We start from the raw sequence: 25,815 nt of genomic DNA, 5'->3' as shown, positions 1-25,815 counted from the left end.
GCCACATGCAGACTCCCCCATTATATTCACCAGAGAATCACCCAGTGTTAACACAAATGCTTCCAATGGCAAAGGCTCTCTACTTTTCAAGGTGATGGGCAGTTTTTATTTTTAGCAAGATTTTCTCTAAATTAAGTCAAAAGTTGAGCCCTTATTCATGTATGGCTCTAATTCCAATTCCGGACCCAGTAGGCACTCTAAAAATGTTGAGTTAATGGTGAAGTGCACAAGTGGATTAGGTCAATTGACCGTATGACCATAGTAGCTGCTCAAAAATCTACGTTTTTAAGAGTCATGATGGCTCAAAAATAATAATAATAACAAGGATTTCATTCAATTCACTTAATATTTCTTAATTAGGTATGAATTCTGCAGAACTACAGAATGAAGCAAGGTTTTGCCACGGTAACATGTATGGGGCATTCATTTTTGATCAGTGCCCTTCCCCTTGATGTTTACACTATCACCTTTCTTCTAGATTTGCATGTATGTGGCCAAAGGGACAACTCCATGTTTTCTAAAAGGCCTAGAGGACATGTGGCAGGCGCGTTTCCTCTTTCCCTTTGTGTTGTTCACTCTGGCCACTTCCTGGGGGGTGGTGGCTCTGGCCAAAGATGAAAGCTAAGAGACGAGAAACCCAGATTCTAACACTCTGCTGCTATCCCTCACTTTTTGTGCCTAAAATGTACATAGGCCAGGGCCTCCCCAGTGGCGCAGGTGTTGAGCGCTGGGTTGCGAAGGTGTCTGCAGCCTCTGCAGCGCAGGTTCTAACCCTGGCGGTAGCAGACCTCCCCTGCCGCCCGCTGCTCCCCTCAGCAGTGTATTTCTTCATCAGTCTGCCTGTTTTGTTGACCGCTCTGGCTCTGGTGAATTCTCTCACCCTCCCGCGCTTCTGACTGTACCCAGTGCTTGTATAAATAAATAAATAAATAAATAAATAAATAAATAAATAAATAAATAAATAAATGGCACATAGGTCAGATTCTATGATCTCCATTGTCATTTACAATTGCCAGTATTCTAGGATCAAATGGTCTTTCTATCCTCAGAGATTGCTATCCCCACCTCATGGAGTTCACTGTTTTAATTGCATTCATTGAACATACAAACCCATCTGCAAATAAAGGGTAAAAGTTCTGTCAGGAGGGCCAAGTATTGGGGTTAAACAGATAAGTTTTTATCCACATATTTTCAGCATGAGCACAAGGCTATGTGCTAGGAAATTACTCTTAAGTTCACATGAGAAAGATAATTAAGGGCTATTTATTTTAATTACCTCATTTGAGACCAGGCTACCACTATATTGACCAAACACACAGTTTTCTGCAGTTGCACTTGTTAACCACACTTAAGGACGCCTCGCTGGCCAGAACTCAAGAGATTTAACCAATTGATCTTTTGAAGCGTCATCCAGTATTAAGTTCTATGATTCTGTTTATAACATTCAATGACCAGCAACCCTAGTTATTAGAGGAAGTCCCACAATATCTACTATCCATATCTGAGATAAGACAGGAAGCAAGTGGCCAAAAGGAAAGACAGTGAGGCTAAAGGAAGCCAACACAAAACCAGTGATCATGTCAGCAGCTGAGCACACCATGTAGGCCTTTGACTGCCTTCCAGAGCCAAATATAAATAATAGTCATTGGTTAGGCACACTTCTTTCCCATGTCCACATGATGTGACAAATTGGAAGCTGATTGCAAAGTCTGTACTCAAAGAGGAAAATTATGATTTCAAAAGAAAAAGTGGGTTTGGAATGGTGATTGGTCAAAGCATATGTATGGTCAAAGTATCTGTGGCAAGAATTCAAAAAAATTGAATGATTGTTGCCAAAAAACATTTGCTAAGGAACCTTCACCACAAAGTCTTTAAAATCAAAAACAGTTTGATTACCCATTTAAGTACATTTTCTCTATTATAATTTTGTATTAAAGAGGTTTACATATAAGAAAAATAAAATAAAATCAAGAACAAACAACAGAAGACTCCCAATGGCAAAAAGTCTTGCATTAAATGGTGCTGACTGAAAAATGGCTGGCCACAGGTGGCCCCAGCTGTGCCAGAGGGACGCTGTGCATCTCCAGGGTGGCAGCCAAAGGCATCTCTGGAAGCAATATTCTTTGTATGAGAACCCTGAAAATAAACTGAATTATCATCATCAATAGCAAAAGAATAATTCTAACTCTGGACTAATGACCCTACTCTAAAATGTTACCTGTATTTACACTCAGAAACTGTGCTAGTTTTAGATCCTATCATTTAAAGTTCTCATAATACTCTCTCCTTGCTCTGAAGGCCTTTTATCAAATTTTAATCAAAACTTATAATAAAATTCAATCCTCAATAATTTAATCTCTAATCTTCCAACCAAATGTTTAAGTTTATTTTAAAAGTTTCAATGAGCATCATAAAATTTGACTTACCTAAATTAATATCTTAAATATTCAAGCAATAAGCAAGCATTATGTTGTAATTTAGCAAAACAATTATAGTTTGCATCCCATTTTGCAACAGATATAAATTGATGAACATAACACAGAATAGATTACAAGAACAGAAACACCAAGCTATTTGTCTGCACTGGTGAAATTACAATTTTTTTTAATGTTTTTGTCTTGTTTGTAGTTTTCTGTGCTTCCTATAATGAGCATGTTTTACTTTTGGAAAGCAAATATATATATACATTTATACATATTCGTGTATACATATGTGTATGGATATATATATACATGTAAATACATAAAGCTTCATTTAGGAAACAAATAAATTAGAGGTTGCTTCTGTAGCACAGGGACCTGGCATGCACTCTTTCTCAGATGCAGACTTTCTCTGGAGGTCTATTTCCTTCTGGTGTTATCTTGAGTAAATTCTGAGATCCCTGCAGAAACATCCTCAGTCCCAGTCCTGCAAGGTAACCATGACACCAAAAGCCTCAATCCCAAGTGGAACCTAAGGGTGCTAACAAATTTAAGTATTACAGCATAAATTCAGACTAAATTCTATTTAGTTTGATATCTGCAATGAGTCCTTGCAATATGTTCTGTCAAGGTTTTAATGCCTTTTTTCTCTGTAAGTTTTCATTGTTTAATTTTTTTCAAAAAGATCGTTTGAAATGGGATTCTAAAGTCAGAATAAAAGAAATTAACATCATTTCAAAGTCTCTTCTGCCAGGGCTAATAATTCACTTTTATTTTGTAGTCTATAAATATGTAGGATACATTGTTACCTTAATCTAACATAGGTCCACCCTGAAACATAGCTCATCATTGTAGCTTCAATTCGGTAGTTCATGGAGAACACAGTGGTGAGAGGATCCAGCACTAGGGTTCTACCCTTAACAGCAATGTGAACTTAGGGGGAAAGCAGAGTAACCCTGAATCTCAGCTTTGTGCAGGGATAATAAGGCTTATAAATAACTGTCTCACAAATGTTCAGGGCAAATTTCATCAAAGCAATTCCTAGTGGAGTGCCCAACACACTGTAAGCTCTAAAAAAAAAAAAAAAAAACACAGAAACCATTATTTCCTCCCAATAGAGGGGATGTCTTGTATTTGCCTAGTGCCCCATACCCTTCAAGATGCTTTCGCTACTTGTACTTCATTTGATCCTCATTCAACTCTTACAGTACAAAAAGCAGAAATTATTGTCCCATTTTTCTTTTACCTTTTTTGGTAAATAAAGGAGGAAACTGGGGCCCAAGGTCACCAAACTCAGCTGACCCTGACCTCTTTTTTGCTCAGATTCTCAAATGACCTTCAACAGACTTCATGTGCCATGCCTGGATGTAATAAAACTAAATTTCTCTTAAAACACTCTGCTATTCATATTTTCATCAAATCCAAACTGGTATTTCCATCACATTCCAAATTATTTAGGTTTTGTTTTGTAACAATTAGCAGCTAAAGTTATTTATGTAGAGCTTACTAAATATAATATGCCCCAGGTTAGGTGATCCACATCCACTGCACCTTTAAACACCATAACAATCATATAAGGGGGACACTGTCGTAGTCTCCATTGTACAAACAGGGAAACTAAGGTAGGGCTAAGCCCAAGATTGAGATGCAGGCAGTCCCCAAATTCCAGGGCTTAGTATGCTGGGATCATCCAAATAGCATTTTCCCAGGTCTCCCTGATGGCGCAAGGGTTTAGAGGCAACCTATGAAGCAATCCGCAGCCACTACAGCCTGAGTTCGATTCCTGGCCAGTCAGGGAGCAACCTACATGGCGCAGCAGACCTCTCCTGGCTCGCCAGCTGCTCCCCTCAGCAGTGTATTTCGTCAGTCTGCCTGTTCTGCTCCCCACTCTGTCTCTGGTGAATCCTCTCACCCCACCCCACCCCCCACCACACCTCTGGCCCGTGCCCCAGCTCTTGTATGCATAAATAAATAAATCTTTTTAAAAAATAGCATTTTCCTACTGACTATACATTTTGCAATGTGCCCTCACAACAAATCTGACACAGGAAGGCCCAGGATGTCAGTATTTTCTTTTACACTGGAGAGATCCGAGGCTCTCAGAGGTTCTGAGAGAAGTGTTTGAAGTCACCGGCCCTCTCGCGGCCCCATAAGGACGCCACACAGCACTCCCTGACTCCAAATGTCATTCTCTTAAAAGTTTCAAATCCCATTGCATATATTTTAAGAGTGCGAAGGCAGAAGTCCTGTCATGCTAGAAAAGCAACCCTCACTTACTGGCTTCAGTACCAATCCAGAGTGTGACCCGTGCTCTGGGGATGAAAACCGAGCGGTCCCTCCCCAGCCCCGCAATGGGCGTTACAATCGCAACTGGGAAGTGGGAGGAGACGAAACTGTTTGCAAGCACCCTCGGGAGGTGCCAGCACCACGTTCCTTACCCATCCCCAACCTCTTCCGCTAGGCCCCTGGCCGGGTGGAACCCGAAATTCCTTAGGATGCCTGACCTGCGCCGGCGGGGCGTCCCCGGACCAGCGGGTGCGCGGAAGAGGGAGCCCCACCACCCGGGGCCGGGGCGGCGCGGCGTCCGGGAGCTGATCCAAACCCCAGCCACGCCTGCTCCGCCACCAGGACCCGCCACCGCGCGCGGGTGCGAGCAGCGCAATTTCCAAAACTGCCGCTCCTGGGTCTCCGCGCTGTCCCAAGCAAGGACCCGGCTCGACCTGGCGCCGGCTGGCGGCTCCAGACCAGCAATCCACGCGCCCTGCCTCAGTTTCCCTCGCCTCGAAAGGGGTGCACTAACCCAAGTTGCTAATGGAGACACACCCCCAGACCTACACGCCCCCCAGAGCGCGCCCTCCCCGCCTGACACCTCCGCCCCGCCGGGCCCCGGTGACCGCGCCCCTACCTGAGCGGAGGGCCCCGCTGCCACGCGCCGGGGCGCTCTGAGGACCCCCGCCCGGCATGCGCCCCGCCGGCTCCTCCCGCTCCGCCTCGGCCGCATCCAACTCCCCGGCTGCGGGCAGGCGCCCGGCGCCCCAGGGCCGGCGAGCGCAGCGCTGGACGGGAAGTGGGGAGGGGGCTGGCGAGGAAGGGGGAGGCTCCTTCCTTCAGCTCCGCGAGGCGCCAGTTTCCTTCCTAGCCCCGGCCCCTTGCGCGCGCGCGCGGACACACTCTCACGCGCGCACACACACACACGCGCGCGCACACACACACACACTCACGCACGCGACCTGGCGGGACGGGGCGGGCAGGCAGGCAGCCTACCTCCTGGGACCTGTGGAAAGTTTGCTTTTTGCTCGGGCGCGTTTCTGGAGGATCCCGCTGCGGGGGCGCGCCATGGGGGCGCGCGATGGGGGCGCGCGGGGACAGGAAAGGAGAGGCCCCGAGGCCTTCCCGGTGGCCTCCCCCGAGCACCTCCCTGTAGCGCGATTAGGGAAGTGACCCAAGGGCTGATGGAAGCTTGGCGAGGAGAGGGACTTGGTTATGCAAGGTAGGGAGAGAGAAGGGAGATGACAGGCGTCCTGGGAAAGTGAGTAGGAGTAGATGTTCAAAAATGATATGTGAACCTAACTTTTTGACTCTTCTGAGAAGTGGACTGGTCGGAGAGAGTCCCCTCCACATGCTAGGCAGCAGTCCAGGGCACAGCTTGTGGTCCAGGCTGAGCTCCTAGGATCCCCAAAACAGCTCCTCTCCTCTTCGGTTCATTCAAGAAGGCTTCTGGAACAACCTTTAGGTAGTACCTGTTTGAAATGGTTCTTGCCCATCAGAAGCTCATCTCTTTGATCTACTTTCTGATTTCAAAGATCTACTTTCTGATTTCAAAGAGATGAGCTTCTGATGGGCAAGAACCATTTCAGGCAGATACTACCTAAGGGTTGTTCCAGAAGCCTTCTTGAATGAACCCAAGTAGAGAGGAGCTGATTCAGGGGCCTAGGAACTCAGCCTAGACCACGAGCTGTGCCTTGGACTGCTGCCCAGCAGGCGGAAAGGACTCTCTCCGACCAGGCCACTTCTCAGAAGAGTCAAAAAGTTAGGCTCACATATCATTTTTGAACATCTACTCCTACTCACTTTCTACTTTCTGATTTCAATAATCTATCTTCTGCATCTAATCAGTTAAATCTTAAATTCAATTATTATATATTTCATTATAGGATTTTCAGTACAGTATAGGATTTTTATTTGACATTTCTTATAGATCAAGTTCTCTGGAGAAATTCTCAATGTTGTCATTTCTTTTCTTTACTTATTAATCACATGGTGTTAGAATTATAACTGAATCTAATGTCTCTATGTGAGTCTAATTCTATTATCTAATACTTTCTCTTAGATTTTGAACATTTTATCCTTTATTCTGTTATGTTTGCTTAAACTGTATTGAACACAACATAGTACATAAAAACTACAGAGATTAAAAAAAAAAAAAGCAGCAGCTCATCTCTTTAATTTGATGTAGTCCCAGCTGTTTATCTTTGCCTTCATTCTCACTGCTTTGAGTGATGTGTCTGTCAAGAAGTTACTGAGGTGTATGTCATGTAGTGTTTCACCTATATTTCCTTCTATATATTTTATGGTTTTAGGTTTTATGTCTAGTTCTTTAATCCATTTTGAGTTGTTTTTGTGCATGTTCATTCTTTTGCGTGTAGCAACCCAGTTTTCCCAGCATCATTTATTGAACAAACTTTCTTTGCTCCAATGCATATTCTTTGCTCCTTTGTCAAAGATTAGTTGACCGTAAATCTGTGGGTTTATTTCTGGATTTTCTATTTGGTTACTTCTAAGTCAATGTAGCTATTAAAGGGCTTCACAGATTATTAGCAAAACAAGATGTATTTGAATGGAATGATTTTTGCTTATGTACATGTTAGAATGTTTTGTTAATGCAAAATAATCATTTGTGTAATTTTTCATAAAATTTTATTAAGGGATATAAAATTAGGATTATAATGCTATTAGAGTGCACAGACAGCAAACTTTTCTTTAATCTAATTTTGGAATGTGTCTCTTTTGAATTCCAAGGATAGAAATTTGTGTCCCTAGGGTAAGAAATCTCTTATCAGAACTCTGTCATGAATTTTCTAAGACATGTAATAATCAAGACTTGAACTGAGAGCATAATAAATTATTCAGACATGCAAAAAAAAAAAAAAGAAAACGAAGAAGAAGACGAAGAAAAAGAAGCTCATCTCCTGGGGCTCCCTGGTGGTGCAAGAGGTTAAGTCGCAACCTACAAAGCTATTGGCAGCCACAGCAGCACTGTTACACGTCAGGGAGAGGGGCACCCCAGACCCCGCAAATCTGCCTGCTCTAAATAGGTTCTGCCATCCACTGCATCAACACAAAACATATGAGACTTTAATGAAAAGGAACTTTAATGCAATTAGTAAACAATGCAGGGATGGCAAAAAATATAGTTTCTAAATCAAGCACCCAAAGTTACCCATCCCCTCGTGGGTAAAAGTCCACCCAAGCAGGATTGGCCCACAACAAGGCCCGAAAGCCTGATACAACTTTATGTTACAAGTCCAAAGCACCTTTCAGTGGGGACCCACAGAAAAGGATCAGAAACAAACAGACAAGTTTGGGAGGAAAAGAGCAAAATCAAAATCAAGACAAAAACCACCATTGTCACCTCCCCACAGGTCTCTCACCCACATCTGTGTCACCCAGTCCACGACCGAAAGGCAAGCATAGTTTTTTCACGTGTCTCTCAGCGCCATGTGCCTCCTCCAGGTCTCCTTCTGGCTCCATCCTGCTTCCTTCCTTCCTTAGTCTCCTCTGCAGCTTCTTCTCTCCCTGCTCAGCTCCACCCACCCTTTGGGTAGGGCAGGAAACCTGGAACCTCCCCCTTTCCTGGGGACCACACTGTTACAGCATGAGTCTGATCCCCAGCCAGGGAGCTACCCACATGGCGCAGCAGACCTCTCCTGACTCACCTGCTGCTCCCCTCAGCAGTGTATTTCAGTCAATGCGCCTGTTCTGTTCCCTGCTCTGTCTCTGGTGAATCCTCTCACCCCTCGCACTTCTGGCCTGTGCCCCAATTCTTGTATGCATAAATAAATAAATCTTAAAAAAAAAAAGAAGCTCATCTCCTGTCAGGAAGATAAACCTGCACATTTACAACTAAATAACATGCAGTAGACCTGTCAAGAGCTAAGGCGTGGCACAAAATGTGTTGCAGTTCAGGTGTAAGAAGGAGCAATTGTGAAGGATGAGGAAGACTTTCTGGAGGAATGGGAAGGATCGCTCTAGAATGAAAGGAGAAGCTTCAGAGATGTCTTCAAAAGAAACTGTGAATGAAGCCATATAGACTTGACTGCTTACAAGTCAGTGTGTCCTGGGACAGAGTGACTATATTAGCAGGGTTATTAAGGATGGAGGGAAAGTGGTGGAAGTAACATAAAGTTGTATCAGGCTAGATTTAACGATATAAACTTCTGAGCAGAAATCTGGATTCAGTGCCATAGAGAGAGAAATTACAAGGAGCTCAAACAGTTTGTTTGGTTAGTTGACTGAAACAAAGACCAAGAGATGAACCACACTAAATGAAGGGGAAATACTGGAAATGCCTTGGCATACTGCTCTGGAAGATTACCAAAAGATTAGGGAGAATGCAGTGAAATAAGTCAGAAGGAAAAAGAAAAATATCAGATTGTTTCACTTATAGGAGGAATATAGTGGGACTAAATAAGGCATCAGTGCAAAAAAAAAAAAAAAAAAAAAAAAAAACACACAACAAAACAAAAACAGGGCCTCCCCGGTGGCGCAGCGGTTGAGCGCTGGGTTGCAAAGCTGCCCGCGGCCTCTGCAGCGCCGGTTCGATCCCCGGCTGCTCCCCGGCCACCAGAGGAGGGTCCCACATGGCGCGCAGACCTCTCCTGCCGCCTGCTGCTCCCCTCAGCAGTGTACTTCGGTCCTTCTGCCTGCTCTCCTCCCTGCTCTAGCTCTGGTGAATTCTCTCGCCCTCCCGCACTTCTGACTGTACCCAGTGCTTGTATAAATAAATAAATAAATAAATAAATATTTAAAAAAAAAACAGACAATTATAAATCAGAGACATCCTGCAGGGGAGGAGGAGGGAGAGGGGTCACAGGGAGGGAGGGAGGAGCACAGGGGACTGAGGTGATGGTGCGCAGGTGCTTTGGTGAAGGAAACTCTATGGGGACTACACTTGGGGAAGTGGGGGGAAGCAAATATTCTTTAAAAATGAACATGATGTAAAAAATAAATGTAAAAAAAAGAAAAAATTTTTAAAAAAAGATTAGGGAGAATGGGTATTAGAACAAATTTATCATGTAAGTGCTGCTCACCCATCACCCACTGGGGGGTGTGGATGGAGGAGTGTCTAGAGGACACTTTTTTTGCTGGGACTCTGAGAAATAACATTGGCCCAGCATCCTTGGTCACTTTTCTCTGTAATCTGACATTGCAGTAAGTGTTATGGTCCTTGAAGTGGAGTCATTAAATGCCATGGGAATAATTGGATCCTAGAGTGGCAGGGACCAAGTGGTGGCAATGAATCACCAAATGCAAGGTGGACATAATTGCTGTAGTGGACAGCAGAGTCAAAGCAGCAGCCAGAATAGTCTCATTCCCACCAACTGACCACACTGACAACTTGATCATGGTGTTTCCGGAAGTGAAATAGATGGGAAGGCTATTAAATTCTCACCTGACCTGTATAAACAGGAAAACTTTTAGACTAAGTGAGCAAAAGTCTAACATGAATACAAAACAGAGAGACTCAACCCTTTACTCAGTTTCCAGATTTCAGTCACTTTACAGACCCAGAATTCCTTGAATGAAGACATTAGTCTCCTAGAGGAAAGACCGAATAGCACTGCCAAATATGTACACTTTGGGTCTTTTTTTCTAGCCTTCCTCAAAGGGACAGACATGTGGCCTTTTACCAATGTGGAAAGAGATATAATCAAACTTTTCAGGAATTACTGCACACTGGCTCTGTACTGACTCTATTTCCACAATCACATTACTGTGATCCAACAGTCAGGTGATGAGCAATTTTAGGTCAAGTCATTTCACAGTGGGTCCCCGAACCCACCTTGTGGATATTTCTCCAGTTCTGGAATGTGTCACTGGAACAGACATATTAAGCAACTGGCAGAATCTCCACATTGAACCCATGCTTGTGGAATGAGTGATATTCTGGTGGGGAAAGTCAAATGGAAGCCACTACAACTTCTACCTAGGAAAAGAGTTTACCAGAAGCAATTCCAAGAGGAATTTGAAGAGAAATAGTGCCACCATCAAGTCAAAAGATATAGGAGTGATGATTCCCACCATATCCCCATTCAACATGCCTTTGTGGCCAGTGCAGAAAACAGATGGATCTTGGATAATGATGGATTATCATAAACCTAACCAGATGGTGAGTCCAATTGCAGCTGCTGGACCAGATGTAGTTTCATTGTTTGAGCAAATTAGCATATCCCCTAGTAACCTGGTATGTAGCTCTTGATCTGGCAAATGTTTCTTCTCCAGTTAGCAAAAGCCACCAAATGCAGTTTGCTTTCAGCTCTGTTGGTCTAAAAGTATTAGTTTCAAAGGGAGGAATGCTTCCTCCAATATATACAATGATTCCATTTAATTGGAAGTTAAGATTGCCACCCACAACATTGGGGTCTCATCTCTGAATCAACAGGCAAAGGACAGAGTTATGGTATTAGCTGTGTGGTTGATCCCAACTACCAAAGGGAAATTGAAGGGGCTATTCTATAACACAGACAAGAAAAAAGCATGTCTGTATGTAGGCATCTCTTGGGATGGCCATGCCCTGTGATTAAGGTCTATGGGAAACTGTGACAACCCAATTCAGACAGGGCTACTCATGGCCCAGGCTCTGCAAGCATGGTTTCTGTCACCCCCAGCCCCCACCTCCACACCAAGCAAAGAACTATGACCTGAACGGGTAACTGAAGAAGGAAGTCACAAATACCAGCTATAACCACATTACCAGTTAAAGAACAGAAGAGTGTAATTTTCATGAGAATTTCTTCCTTATTTTATTATGATGATATGTATATATTAATCAGGACAGGAAGAAAATGAAGAAATTTTATACATATTTTATCTGTTTTCTTCCTTTCCTTTTCCACTTATCATGTAACATAAATTTTATTAATAATAACCAAATTTGGGCCTCCCTAATGGTGCAAGGTGTTAAGGCTCTGCACTATGAAGCTGTAGGCACCCACTGCAGCTCGAGTTCAATCCCCAACCAGGGAGCTAACCCACATGGCTCAGCAGACCTCTCCCATCTTGCCCACTGCTCCCCTCAGTGGTGTATTTCAGTAGATCTGCCTGTTCTGCTCCCCACTCTGTCTCTGGTGAATTCTCTCAACCCCACCTCCTCACACCTCTAGCCTACACCCCAACTCCTGTATGCATAAATAAATAAAATAAATTTTAATAAATAAGTAAATAAACTTACAACACTTCAAGTTTTAGGATGTGAAGAGGGAAGGACTAAGGACTATGACTCTTCTAGGGAGAAAGTACATTTTTGGTTATGCTAAGAAAAGCTGTATCATTTTTATAAAAGTACTATGTTATTGATTTTATTCAGAAATTAAGACTGGTTTCAGGAAATGTATGCAGATGTTAAGTTGAGAACATGTGGACTGAACTGTGGTGTAGTTTTTATATATTAAGTTGGCTGGGCCATAGAACCCAGCCCTCTAAACAAACACTAATCTGAGTGGTTCTGCAAAGGCATCTTTGTAGATGTGTTTACCTCTACAGGCAATTGACTTTCAGTAAAGAATATCTTCAATAACATGGGTCCACCTCTTCCAAACAGTTTAAGTCTTCAAGAGTAAAAACTGAGATTTCCAGGAAAAGAAAAAAATTCTGTCTTAAGACCAAAGCCTCAACTCCTGCCTCAGTTTCTAACCTTAAAACCTGCACTAAAGATTTCAGATTTGCCTGTCCTGACAGTTGTGTGAGCCAACTCCTTAAAATAAATATCTTTCTCCTTCCTGTCTGTCCAGCTAGCTAGCTCTCCATGTCTCCCTTTTCTCCCACTTGTCTGCTCTTCCCTTCAGTTCTCCTTTCGAGGCTTCTCTTTTCCCATCCCTTGTGTTAGTTTTCCCTGGAATCATACCCTGACTATCTCAGGATTTCCCAGATTCCAACTACCCTAATGCAACCTCAGTCACTATCTCTGGCTGAAACTTCCCTCCAAACTCCAGATTCACCTTTCCACCTAGAGGCTCTGCTGGCCTTTCAAATGTAATACTCCCAATAGGAGTCTCACATTTTCTCCCATGCATTTCCAAACCTTCTGTTTTTCCCATACTAACTTTTTTTCCAAGACAGCTTTTTTTCTCCTCTTGCTGCCTTCCCCTCAAACTGGAAATGATGTTGCATGATCATTCACCTCATTCTTTGTAATCACTGACTGAATCCTGTTCATGTTGCTTTGGAAGTGTCTTTTGTGTCCATACCCTCCTCTGTTTCCACTATTTCTGAATTAGACTGGGTTTTATTGTATTTTCAACTGCTGCCTGATATCAACACTTACTATCTAAGAAGCCATTCAGACTAAGCAAGTTCAGTCATTCCCATCAATTCCCCCTCACTTTCAACTGTGTTCCCCACCTCCAGTGCTGGCCTCACATGTATCTAATCAACCCTGCAGCACAGCCTGAAAGGCTTCCTACCACATGGTTAAGAGCATAGGCTCTGCACCCTGAAAATGGCATACTTATCTCAACTTCTCTACTTCCTAGCTGTGAACCTCAGGAAATCATTTAACCTTGCTAAGCTTCAGATCGCTCATATGCACAACAGCATTACCACATGAGAGAGTAGAGAAGAGGGGGCCATGTGCAAGAGGTATTTAAGAAACAAAATTATATAAAACTTGGCAACTATGTGTTGAGGATAACTGGGATGAAAGCATCTGAGATGACTATGGTTTTTAAGTTAGTTGACTAGGCCAGGTGGATGGTGATACCAAGAAGCTATGGTTCCCAAATATGTATGCTCATTACAATCATTTGGCAAATAATGTTTTTTCCTGGTCTTATATCTTAACTACAGTGCCCAGTTGTATATTCCTAGTCTTATCAAAAGCCTATGTACATGATTGTTTTATTGTCAACTTGATTATTTTAGGAAGTAAGCTTTGCAGAATCCCCTTCTCTGGTTAGTTAACCAGTTACAGCTGGCCAAAACTGTGATATCTGGGAGGTAGCAGGAAAGCAGTTGCCATTTTGTTCAAACAATCATTCTTGGTTTGAGACACTGAGGAGAGATGCAGAGGTGCGTTCCAGTTTGTCCTCTCTCTTCCTTGTCCAGTGCCCATAGATCCTTTTCAACTTCTAATGCCTCTGACAACAACCACCCTGGGGCTCACTTCTCTGCACACTCCCTTAGGAAACAGACACAAAGAGTCATAAGCCTTCCATAGACTTCTATATCAGCCCCTTTCATGATCCTACTCCAACAGCTAGACATGCAGGCACAGGGATCCTGCAAGCTTGTACTCATCTACCCACACAGGGTTGGTTAAAAGCCTTTCTTGGATACCTCCAGTCCCCTGTTAGACTCTTGCTTCTCTAGTAATTCCAACAATTGTATTATGTCTCATTTCTATAATATATTCCTTATTCCCCACTATTCATAGTGAGTCTGCCTCCCCAATTGAATCCTATAAACCTATAAGACTGGGCCTCCCCTGGTGGCGCAGGCGGTTAAGTGCAGCGCTGTGAAGCTGTCCGCAGCCTCTGCAGCAATGGTTGGATCCCGGCCGGCCAGCAAGGGTCCCACATGGTGCGACAGACCTCTCCTGTCTTGCCCGCTGCTCCCCTCAGCAGTGTATATCATCAGTCAGTGTATATCGTTCTGTTCCCTACTCTGTCTCTGGTGAATTCTCTCACCCTCCCACGCATCTGGCCTGTATCCCGGTTCTTGTAAAATAAATAAATAAATCTTAAAAAAAAAAAAACAAAAAACCTATAAGCCTTATACACCTACTGATTCCAAATTTCCAGCATGGAGATTTACAGAACTCTTCCTTTAGTTTTATGACTGCTTTCCCATTACCACATCATGCTGCTTTAATTAAGACTCTTTTAATTGCAAGTAGCCAATACCAGCATACTCTAACTTAAGTAAAATGAATCTTGGTGAGGACACAGGCAATGTTTCAGGCATGATGAAGCTGGTCCCCTAGAAAGACAAGAAACAAATACAGGAAAACCAGCAGGACCCTGGCAATTTCACTTCCCCCTGCTTCTATCTGCTCATCTGCTTCCCACCGCTCCCCAGTTACATGTTTCTAAGCCAGCCACATGGAAAGCCTGACCCTCATGGAGTTGATTCCAAATTTCAAGGAATGAGATCCTGATTAGCCCAGAGTGAGTCCAGAGCCCGTATCTCTAATGCCATCAATTGTAGGCAAGGAAGTGGAGCCACACAGGAACACAGGATAAGCACAGCAGCCTGGAAACGTCCTCTGAACACAGAGATGAAGGACAGGTAAGAGACGACGGTGAACTGGACAGCCAACCCAAAATGTGTCCACTTTCTTTTTTTTTTATTTTTTTTAATAAATTTTTTTAAAGATTTATTTATTTATTTATGCAAGCACTGGGTACAGTCAGAAGCGCGGGAGGGTGAGAGAATTCACCAGAGTCAGAGCAGGGAGCAGAGCAGGCAGAAGGACCGAAGTACACTGCTGAGGGGAGCAGTGGGCGGCAGGAGAGGTCTGCGTGCCATGTGGGACCCTCCTCCAGTGGCCAGGGAGCAGCCGGGGATCGAACTGGCGCCGCAGAGGCCACGGGGAGCCTCGCAACCCAGCGCTCAACCGCTGCGCCACCGGGGAGGCCCTCAAAATGTGTCCACTTTCAATGTCAAGGTGAGGGTCTGGCACCAAGTAACCTGCTGCTTATGAACAAAAAAATGACACCTTTAGATTCCCTCTGCTTTTCATATTGCTTCCATTGTAGCTATTATGTAGAGTGTTGCCGGGGACTTAAATTCTGAATATCAAGATGTATAAAGAGTGTCTACAGAAAGGGTAACTGAGAACAAATGATGAAGTGATGGATAATTGTTCTATCAATATTTTTTTAATTTGAACTTTTTTGAACTCTTTTCTTTATGAACGCCACCAAATTCTTCATGAGAGCAGAAATGGAATAACATCTTAGATGCCAATGCAATCTGAGCCTGAAACCTAGACTCTTGCATCATTAGCAGAATCAGCAGTTCTGCTATATTGAAATTATGCATATCTACAGATTATATTTAGATAGACAAGGAACATTAAATACTACAGGTGTGATTTATAGCAAGAAGCTAGGAACTCAGAGAGAAAAATGGTATAATGCTTTTGCCAGGACTGTGAACTTCAAAAATTGTATTTTAGAATTTGGAAATCTCTTAGAAGTTTATTAATTATAGCCAATGTTTACAGGACACTTACCACATCTCAGACACTGTGTTACACAATTTAAACTTGTTAAACTTATTTCATCTCTGCAACAAACCAATTATTACACATCTATTTTCAGACTGGGTAACTGAGGCATAGAGAGGATAGAACTTGCCCAGGATCACAAGCATTGAAAGTGGTAGAGGGATTTGAACCAGGCAATCTGGCTGCAGAGTCCATATTCCTAACCACTGTGATATGCTCTCTCTCACTAGACAAAAATGGCATTCTCTGATACCTGAATGCAAATTCTCATGCTCTTTCACATGGTGAGACTTACCCTTAGGTAATAAGTCATTCATACTGCTGCATTTTCACACATATTCCACCTCAACCCACCTTCCCTTAGTTTCATGCCCAGAAGTGGGAGAAGAAAAAGCAGACCATGCTAACCATGCTTTCTATATAATTGGTGTATCTTTTCACCTCCCCTTCTAAGTCATAAACTCTTGGGGCAAAGGCCATGCCTTATTAATCTTTGCATCCTCTAGCCAGAGACTTATTAGAATGAATGTTCTAAATTGAGATTCTGATACTTGACAGGCTTGTTGATTTATTTCTCAAGTCTTCTGCAAATGCTCTGAGTATGGCAATGATAGATCTTCACGAGAATTCCCACCAAGTAACATAGCCAGAGTTAAATAGGAAACATTCTCATTGAGAACAATAACAGTGCTTAAACAATTCTGGGAAATTTAATTGTCTAGAGGAGATCTTTTCTTTAAAAAAAAATAAACTTGAATGAATTGGAGAAAAGAAATCTGTCTTAAACTCAGGAAATAACATCAGACAACATGAAGACTCTCATTTGTTAATGCCTGAAGTAGGAACTTGGTTCAGTTTCAAATACCATCAGATAATGGCTGTGCCAAAGGATGTTATCTTAGTTTTAGGCTACATAATATAAATAACTTTTTTTGCAGTACATATTGTCTAAAAGTTATATTAATGAGAAATTGTGGGCTCTCATTCTAGACATGAAATCCTGAGACACCCCTAACTTGTGACACGTCTTTATCTCCCAGGGATTCATTAGTCTCTGCTAGCGACTTGGCATTCAAAATGGGTTTATGTGCTCAAATGGCTAAAGCCATTAATGAAGGATGTCTTAATTTTATTCTGCAATAAGATCTGCCACTCAATCTTTTTTCAGTCTGTTCTTGCCTTGGTTTACCACACACAAGGTCAAGACAATGAATGCCACTGACAAGACTCGCTCCCCTTAAAGTTTCATCCACAGTTAAATTATTCATTGAGGGAGAGCCAACGTATGCTCCTCCACTTGCTGCTCTTCAGTTTCTGTATTTATTCCAACTCCCATCAAGAGAGAGATACTTGCACTTTTCACTGACTCATAAAAGTCCATTAATTTAACCCCATCAGCCATATCACCTGTCACTTCCACAAAATATGTATAACCCCCTCACCTCCTAACCGTCTTTTGTGATCCCTGCCAGATAATATTTGGCTGCTCTCACAGTTCTCATACACAAGGGACAGCATTAATCACCACAACTACACGTGGCAACCCCCTCAACATTGGAAAGCTCAGCCCTTTCAGAACTCTTTTGATTTTCTATCTCCCCTCTCAGTGGGGGAAAAACACTCTTCATTGTGCCTCGACCCAAGTTCTCTCACAGCTGATTTCTGTATTGTCGTATCAGCATATGTTTCTGGCCTACCTTTTCGTCATAGGAGAACGTTCACACACACACACACACACACACACACACACACACACTGAGGCAAAAGCAACCATCAGGAACCTGTAAATGTCCCAGCTCAACAAAGTCACATTTGCAGAGAATGCAGCTTCGCACAGCTCAGGAAGCCACGAGGGCAGTTCAAAGTGGACAACTGTGCAAGACAGGAGGCAGTTGCGTTAACAAAGTGCCTGAAGCTAAGCAGCCCACAGATTGTTTTACCAGTGAGCCCTTTCTCCCCATGCATTTCCCAGGGTGTGAACTGAGTGTGCTCTTTAATCTTCTCCAGCAAACACTTAATGCTTACATCTCCATTAGGATTTTCCTGGGGAAGAAAATTTCACACCATTTAGCCAATATAATATTAGAATCCAAAATCCAGTCAGGGTTATTTCTCCAGGTAGATGTGGCGGGGGGGGGGGGGGGGAGTTTGATTTCCTAGTTTCTTTCTTTGAAAACAAGAAGGGGCCTCCCTGGTGGTGGAAGGGGTTAAGCACCACACTATGAAGCAATCCACAGCCTCTGCAGCACAAGTTCAATCCCTGGCCGGCCAGGTAAAAACCCACATGGAACAGCAGACCTCTCCTGTCTTGCCTGCTACTCCCCTCAGCAGTGTATTTCAATCAATCTGCCTGTTCTGCTCCCCAATCTGTCTCTGGTGAATCCTGTCACCCCCTGCATCTCTGGCCTGTACCCCAACTCTTGGATGAATAAATAATAAATCTTAAAAAAAAAAACAAAGAAAACAAGAAGGAAACCAGATGAGTGGCTTTTAAACTGATTTCACTGCTGGTCAATAAAAATTGTAAACAAAAATAAGAGGGTCAGTAATGTTATATTACTAACATTTTATTTTGACAAGTTTATTTTTAAAAAATACTTCCACCAGGGTCTCCCTGGTAGCACAGGGGTTAAAGTATCAGCGCTATCAAGCTATCATCATCCACTGTGGCATGAGTTCAATCCCCCGGCCAGGGAGCTAACCCACATGGCGCGGCAGACATCTTCTGTCTTGCCTGCTGCTCCCCTCAGCAGTGTATTTCAATAAATCTGTCTGTTCTGCTCCCCATTCTGTCTTTGGTGAATCCTCTCACCCCACTCATATCTGGCCTACATCCCAGTTCTTTTATCAATAAATAAATAAAAAACAAACCTTAAAAAAATACTTCCACCAACTTACATAACCATTAATAATTTTTTTTTTTTTTTTTTGTTTTTTTTTTTTTTTTAATAAATTTTATTGTTATATTCCCCATACAATTGCAGCCCCCCATTCTGACCCCAATCCCTCCCCTCCCGCCCCCGCCCCCCTAAAAGTGTCTCTGGTTCATAGTTTTTTGTTGATTTTGATTTTCACTTTCTTATAGTTATTCATTTTCCTGGTCCCTTATTTAAGTTTTCTAGATTCCTGCTATGAGTGACACCATCCGGTATTTTTCTTTTTCTTTTTGGCTTATTTCGCTGAGCATGATCCCTTCCAGCGCCATCCATGTTGCAGCAAATTGCATGTGTTTATCTTTTTTGAATGCTGAGTAATATTCCATGGTATATATGTACCACATCTTCTTGATCCAGTCATCTATTTTTGGGCATTTGGGTTGTTTCCAAAGCTTAGCTATTGTAAACAGTGCTGCTATAAACATAGGGGTGCAGGTGTTCTTTGGAATTGATGTTTCTGTGTCCTTTGGGTAAATACCTAGGAGTGGAATTGCTGGGTCATATGGAAGCTCTATGTTTAGTAGGTCCAGAAATCTCCACACAGCTTTCCACAGTGGTTGGACCAGTTTGCACTCCCACCAACAGTGCAGAAGAGTTCCTTTTTCTCCACACCCTCGCCAACATTTGTTGTTGCTAGTTTTTTTAATATGTGCCATTCTCACTGGTGTAAGATGGTATCTCATGGTAGTTTTGATTTGCATTTCCCTGATGACAAGTGATGTTGAACATTTTTTCATATGCCTGTTGGCCATTTGCATTTCCTCTTCAGAGAAGTTTCTTTTAAGCTCTTCTGCCCATTTTTTGACTGGATTATTTTCTTTGTTGTTGTTGAGACTCATCAGCTCTTTGCAGATTTTTGTGATCAGTCCTTTATCATTAGTGTTGGGTGCAAAAATGTTCTCCCAGTTGGTGGGGTTTCTCTTTGTTTTTGTTATTGTCTCTTTTGCTGTGCAAAAGCTCTTTAATTTGATGTAGTCCCAGCTGTTTATCTTTGCCTTCACTATCACTGCTTTGGGTGATGTGTCTGTAAAGATGTCTTTGATGTGCAAATCACGTAGTGTTTCGCCTATATTTCCTTCTATATATTTTATGGTTTCAGGTCTTATGTCTAGTTCTTTAATCCATTTTGAGTTGATTTTTGTGTATGGTGTGAGGTGGTGGTCAAGCTTCATTCTTTTGCATGTAGCGACCCAGTTTTCCCAGCACCATTTATTGAACAAACTTTCTTTGCTCCAATGCATAGTCTTTGCTCCTTTGTCAAAGATTAGTTGACCATAAACCTGTGGGTTTATTTCTGGATTTTCTATTCGATTCCATTGGTCTGTATGTCTGTTCTTGTTCCAATACCATGCAGTTTTGATGATTATGGCTTTGTAGTATAGTTTGAAGTCTGGGAGTCTGATGCCTCCATTCCCTTCTTTTTTTTTCAGGAGAGCTTTGGCTATTCGGGGTTTTTTGTGATTCCATATGAATTTCATCAATAATTGTTCTATTTCTTTGAAGAATGACATTGAAATTTTGATTGGAATAGCATTGAATCTGTATATTGCTTTTGGAAGGATGGCCATTTTAATAATGTTTATTCTTCCAATCCATGAGCAGGGGATGTCTCTCCATTTCTTTGTGTCTTCTTCTATTTCTTTTAACAGTGTTTTATAGTTTTCTTTGTATAGGTCCTTTACCTCTTTTGTTAGATTTATTCCCAAATATTTGATTTTTTTTGTTTCAATAACAAAAGGGATGGTCTTTTTGATTTCTTCTTCTTCAGATTTATTGTTTGTGTATAGGAAGGCTACTGACTTTTGCGTGTTGATTTTGTATCCTGCCACTTTACTGAACTGATTGATGAGTTGAATTAGCTTTTCTGTGGAGTTTTTGGGGTTCTCTATGTATAATATCATATCGTCTGCAAATAGTGATAGTTTGACTTCTTCTTTTCCTATTTGGATTCCTTGGATGTCTTTCTCTTGTCTTATTGCCCTGGCTAGGACTTCCAGTATTATATTGAAAAGCAATGGTGAGAGTGGACATCCTTGTCTTGTTCCAGATCTTAATGGAATTGCTTTCAGCTTTTCACCATTGAGAATGATACTGGCTGTTGGCTTGTCATAGATGGCCTTTATGATGTTGAGGTATGTTCCTTGTATCCCAAGAACTTCAAGGGCTTTTATCATGAATGGGTGTTGCACTTTGTCGAAAGCTTTCTCAGCATCTATTGATATTATCATATGGTTTTTATATTTCTTTTTGTTGATGTGTTGGATAACGTTGATTGATTTTCGGATGTTAAACCATCCTTGTGCCCCTGGAATGAATCCAACTTGGTCGTGGTGAATTATCTTATGGATACATTGTTGGATTCTGATAGCTAAAATTTTATTGAGGATTTTTGCATCAGTGTTCATTAGGGAGATTGGCCTGTAGTTTTCCTTTTTTGTGTTGTCCTTGTTCGGTTTTGGTATTAGTGTAATGTTGGCTTCATAGAACGTGTTTGGTATTGTCCCTTCCTTCTCAATTTTTTGGAAGAGTTTGTGAAGGATAGGCACTAATTCGTCTCTGAATGTTTGGTAGAATTCATTTGTAAATCCATCAGGTCCTGGGCTTTTGTTTTTGGGGAGGTTTTTGATTACCATTTCAATTTCGCTAATTGTAATTGGTCTGTTTAGGTGTTCTATTTCTTCTTTATCTAGCTTTGGGTGATTGTAGAGTTGTAGGAATTTGTCCATCTCCTCTAGATTGTTAAACTTGTTTCCATATAACTGTTCATAGTAGTTACTGATTATTCTTTTGATTTCTGCTGTGTCCGTTGTGATTTCTCCTCTTTCATTTATGATCCTGTTTATTTGTGCTTTCTCCCTTTTTTCCTTTGTGAGCCTGGCTAGGGGTTTGTCTATTTTATTGATTTTTTCAAAGAACCAGCTCTTGGTTTCATTGATCTTTTGGATTGTTTTTTTAGTTTCAATTTCATTTATTTCTGCTTTGGTTTTTATTATTTCTTTTCTTCTACTGGTTTTGGGGTTTTCTTGTTGTTCTTTTTCTAGATCTTTGAGCTTCGAGATTAGGTTGTTTCTTTGCATTCTTTCTTGTTTCTTGATGTGAGCTTCTATTGCTATATATTTTCCTCTTATTACTGCTTTTGCTGCATCCCATACATTTAGGATATTGGTGTCCTCCTTGTCGTTCAATTCAAAAAATTTTTTAATTTCTTCTTTGATCTCCTCATTAGTCCAATGGTCTTCCAGTAGTGTGGTTTTTAATTTCCATGAGGTAGGAAAGTTCCTTGCCTTCTTTTTATGGTTTATTTCTAGTTTGATGCCTTCATGGTCAGAAAAGATGGTTGATATGATTTCAATCTTGGTGTATCTGTTGATGTTTGTCTTGTGCCCCAGTATGTGATCGATCCTGGAGAATGATCCGTGTGCGCTTGAGAAAAATGTGTACTCCGTTTTTTTGGGGTTTAGTGTTCTATAGATGTCTGTTAAGCCCAATTGCTCTAGGTCTTTATTTAGAGCTTTGGTTTCTTTACTTATTTTTTGTCTTGTTGATCTATCCATTGTTGATAGTGGTGTGTTGAAGTCTCCCACTACGTATGTGTTTTCTCTGATGTCTGTTTTCAGAGAGGACAACAGTTGTCTGATATATTTTGGTGCTCCTTCGTTTGGTGAGTATATGTTAATGAGTGTTATTTCTTCTTGAAGTATTGTCCCCTTGATCATAATGTAGTGACCATTGGGGTCTCTTTTTATCTTTTTGAGTTTGAAATCTGTTTTATCTGATATAAGTATAGCTGTTCCTGCTTTCTTTTTTGGCCCATTTGCTTGTAGGATTGTTTTCCATCCTTTGACTTTGAGCCTATTTTTATCTTTTGTAGCTAAATGTGTTTCCTGGAGACAGCAAAAGGTTGGGTTTTGTTTCTTAATCCAGGCTGCAACTCTGTGTCTTTTTATTGAAGAGTTTAGTCCATTTACATTTAGAGTTAATATTGATATGTTAACATCTGTATTTGCCATTGTGTTTGTCTTTCCTTTGATTTTATTTATTTATTCTTTTAATAACTTTTTTTTTTTTTTTTGGCCTTCTTTCATTGTTATTCGTCGCTCTGAGGTTCTGGCTTTAGGACTCCTTGTAGTATTTTTTGGAGTGGGGGTTTAGTTGCAATGAAATTCCGGAGTTTCTGTTTGTCTGGGAAGGTCCATATTCTTTCTTCAAAGAGGAAGGAGAGCTTTGCGGGATAGAGTATTCTTGGTTGGCATCTGTTTTCTTGGAGTCTGTTGACTATGTCCCTCCACTCTCTCCTTGCCCGTAGTGTTTCTTCGGAGAAGTCTGATGTCAGCCTGATTGGTTTTCCTTTGAATGTTATCTGTTTCTTCCCTCTTGCCAGCTTCATTATTTTTTCCTTGTCCTGGATTCTTGGGAGCTTTACTATTATGTGTCTTGCTGTATTTTTCCTTTCGTCGTGGAAGTTTGGTGTTCTTCTTGCTTCTTGTATATCAATTTTCAGCTCCTTCTTCACATTTGGGAAGTTCTCTTCAATTATCTCTTTGAATATTTTCTCTGTTCCTACATCTCTCTCCTCTCCTTCTGGTATTCCTATAACTCTTATATTTCCTTTCCTCATGGAGTCAGATAGTTCCCGAAGTCTTTCTTCGTTCTTTTTCCTTCGTACTTCTCTTTCCTTTTCTGTTTTGGTTCTTTTTATTTCTGTGTCTTCAAGATTACTTATTCGTTCTTCCATTTCATCTATTCTGCTTTCATTGCTTTTCCCAGAATTCTTTAGTTCTTCCATTAATTCTTTGATCTCCTGCATTTCTTTTACTTCCCTCTTTAGGGACTCAATTTCTTTCTTCTGACCATTGTTTTCCCTCTCTAGGGACTCAATTGCATTCTTCTGATCGTTGATTATTTTTCCCTTATCATTGTTTTCCTTTATGACTTCTGTCAGTTTTTTAATCACGGCAATTTTAAATTCTCTTTCTGGAAGGCTCAGAAATTCTTCCAAGTTATTGTCGTTGCAATCTGGGGGCTGGCTTTCTTTTTGTGGTGTGCTTTTTCTCTGGAGAGTTGCTAGGTTGCGTGTGGTTCTTCTCCTCCCTACTGTCTGTTTTCTAATTTGCCGTATGCGTTGGGACACTGTCTTGTTGGGACTTGCCGGCATCTTGGGTGGGCTTCTCTGTTCCCCTCTGGTTCTTCCAGGAGTCATCTGTCAGTTTCAAGCAGCCTTTACTGGAGAAAGGTCCCTGTTCTAAAATGCCGATGTGGGGACACACTCCCCTGTGCGCCTGGTCTGCCCCGGCGGTGGGTTCCTGCTCCCCTCTGGGCTTGGACTGCAGGCCAGAGGGGGTCTGGCGTGGGCGAACTTCCCCCGCTCACCTCTGGCTCCTGGGGAAGCCTTCTGCAGGTAGTCTTTACTGAAGAAATGTCCCTGTTCTAAAATGGTGATGTGGGACACACTCCCTGCGCTTCTGGTCTCAGGCACACTATTCTGCGCGCCTGGTCTGCCCCGGCTGTGGGTGCTTGCTCTCCCTGTGGGCTCAGACTACTTGTTCAGAAGGGGCCCGGTGTGGGCTAACTCCCCAGCTGGCCACTAGCTCCTTCAGTAGCCTGTGCTGGGGTCAAGTCGCTAGGTGGCACCAGAGATCTCTCCTAGAGCCCTTGGGGAGCTGATTTTCCACCCCGTGGGACAGGGAGCAGAGCGGGGATGGTAGGGTACACCTCAACGGCTTTGGGGTGCTGTGTCTGCCTTGTGCCCCACCGTCGTGGGGAACCCACGCCCCTAATTTCGTGCCCCGGGTCTCAGTTCCAAAGCCCTCAGTTCCAGGACGCGGGTTGTAGCCCAGATCAGTGGCGCGGGAATGGCGCCTTTTGAATCCCGCTCCCCTGCCTGGGCGCCTTGTTCCTGCTCACTCAGGGAGGGCCTCCGCCCGGGTCTCAGTTCCAAAGCCCTCAGTTCCAGGACGCGGGCTGTAGCCCAGATCAGTGGCGCGGGAATGGCGCCTTTTGAATCCCGCTCCCCTGCCTGGGCGCCTTGTCCCTGCTCACTCAGGGAGGGCCTCCGCCGTCTCCCCGCAAGCCTAGGTCGCAGGCGCAGGGCCCTGGGCAGCTGCAATCCGAGCGCCGCTTTCGCGCAAGCTTACCGGGCGGCCGGGGCTGTGTGCTGGTGCTGGTCTCCTCCTGGTGGGCGGGGCTCTCTTTAATGGCTTGTGGAGCTCACCTCCGCGGCGGATCCTGCAGGGTTCGCCTCAGCTCCCGTTCACGGGGTGTGGTGGCTGAAATAGTTCCTTTCCACTCACAGTCCCGCTTGCTGCATCCGTTTTTCTTGTTGGGCGTTTTGGTTTGTTGTTTCCCTCGTCTCTGCCGGTCGGAGAGTGCCGCCTCTGTGGGCGGGGGAGGGGAGCAGGGTTCTGCGCTTCCCTCCCTTCTCGCCCTCTTTTATGGCAACTTTCTTCTTCGGGCAGTTTGCTGGAGTCGTCCGTTTATCTTCCGTGTCCCAGTTCTCACTGGGACCTGCCGCTTTTCCTCCCTATTAACTTTTTTTTAATGGGAGATCTTACTCGCAGCGTCTCCTCGCCGCCATGTTGCTCCGCCCCCCCCACCATTAATAATTTTAAAAAGCCTTTTAAATCTCAAAAAAAATCATGAAGACATCATATCAGAATAAACCACACTCCCTTAAGTGGAAAGAAGTTTTCCTTTCTGAAAAAAAAAAAAAAAGATTACTTTATCCCTATTTTTTTTTCTCATTTTACCTTGATCCAGTGAAACTTCCATGGCAGGTAGGACCAGTCTCCAAGTGTGCTCTTAGGGGCCAACTAATGAGACAGCCTCTGAGCCAAGATCCCCTCTTTCATGTGTGATGCACAGTTTTACAACAGTAAACCCAGGAATATAATTAAGCTTAAGTTGTGAAACTATTTTTCAGGTGTAAACCTGTTTGTAAGGTTTTGATCTTAAGAGTTGAACTTTCACTAAGGATTAAACTGGAACATTATTGGGAATAGAACTAAACCATTAG

At 42.7% G+C, this 25,815-nt stretch overlaps 1 protein-coding gene across 1 annotated transcript in view; it reads right to left on the bottom strand.

Annotated features, from left to right (window-relative positions):
* The window catches only part of DISC1 (DISC1 scaffold protein), a gene marked incomplete at both ends in the record, with an annotated part of 373,050 nt that overhangs the window by 322,736 nt on the left and 24,499 nt on the right, over positions 1–25,815 (bottom strand). The window contains 2 exons of the mRNA XM_084254028.1: positions 5,326–5,476; positions 5,685–5,838. Of these exons, the coding sequence (XP_084110154.1) occupies positions 5,326–5,476; positions 5,685–5,838 (305 nt within the window). The remainder of the gene's footprint in view (positions 1–5,325; positions 5,477–5,684; positions 5,839–25,815) is intronic.

This window comes from Talpa europaea (assembly GCF_964194135.1).
Source record: "Talpa europaea genome assembly, chromosome: 14".
Lineage (NCBI taxonomy): Eukaryota > Metazoa > Chordata > Mammalia > Eulipotyphla > Talpidae > Talpa > Talpa europaea.
The sequence above is the reverse complement of the archived record's forward strand: the minus strand, read 5'-3'. Positions and strand labels throughout refer to the sequence as shown.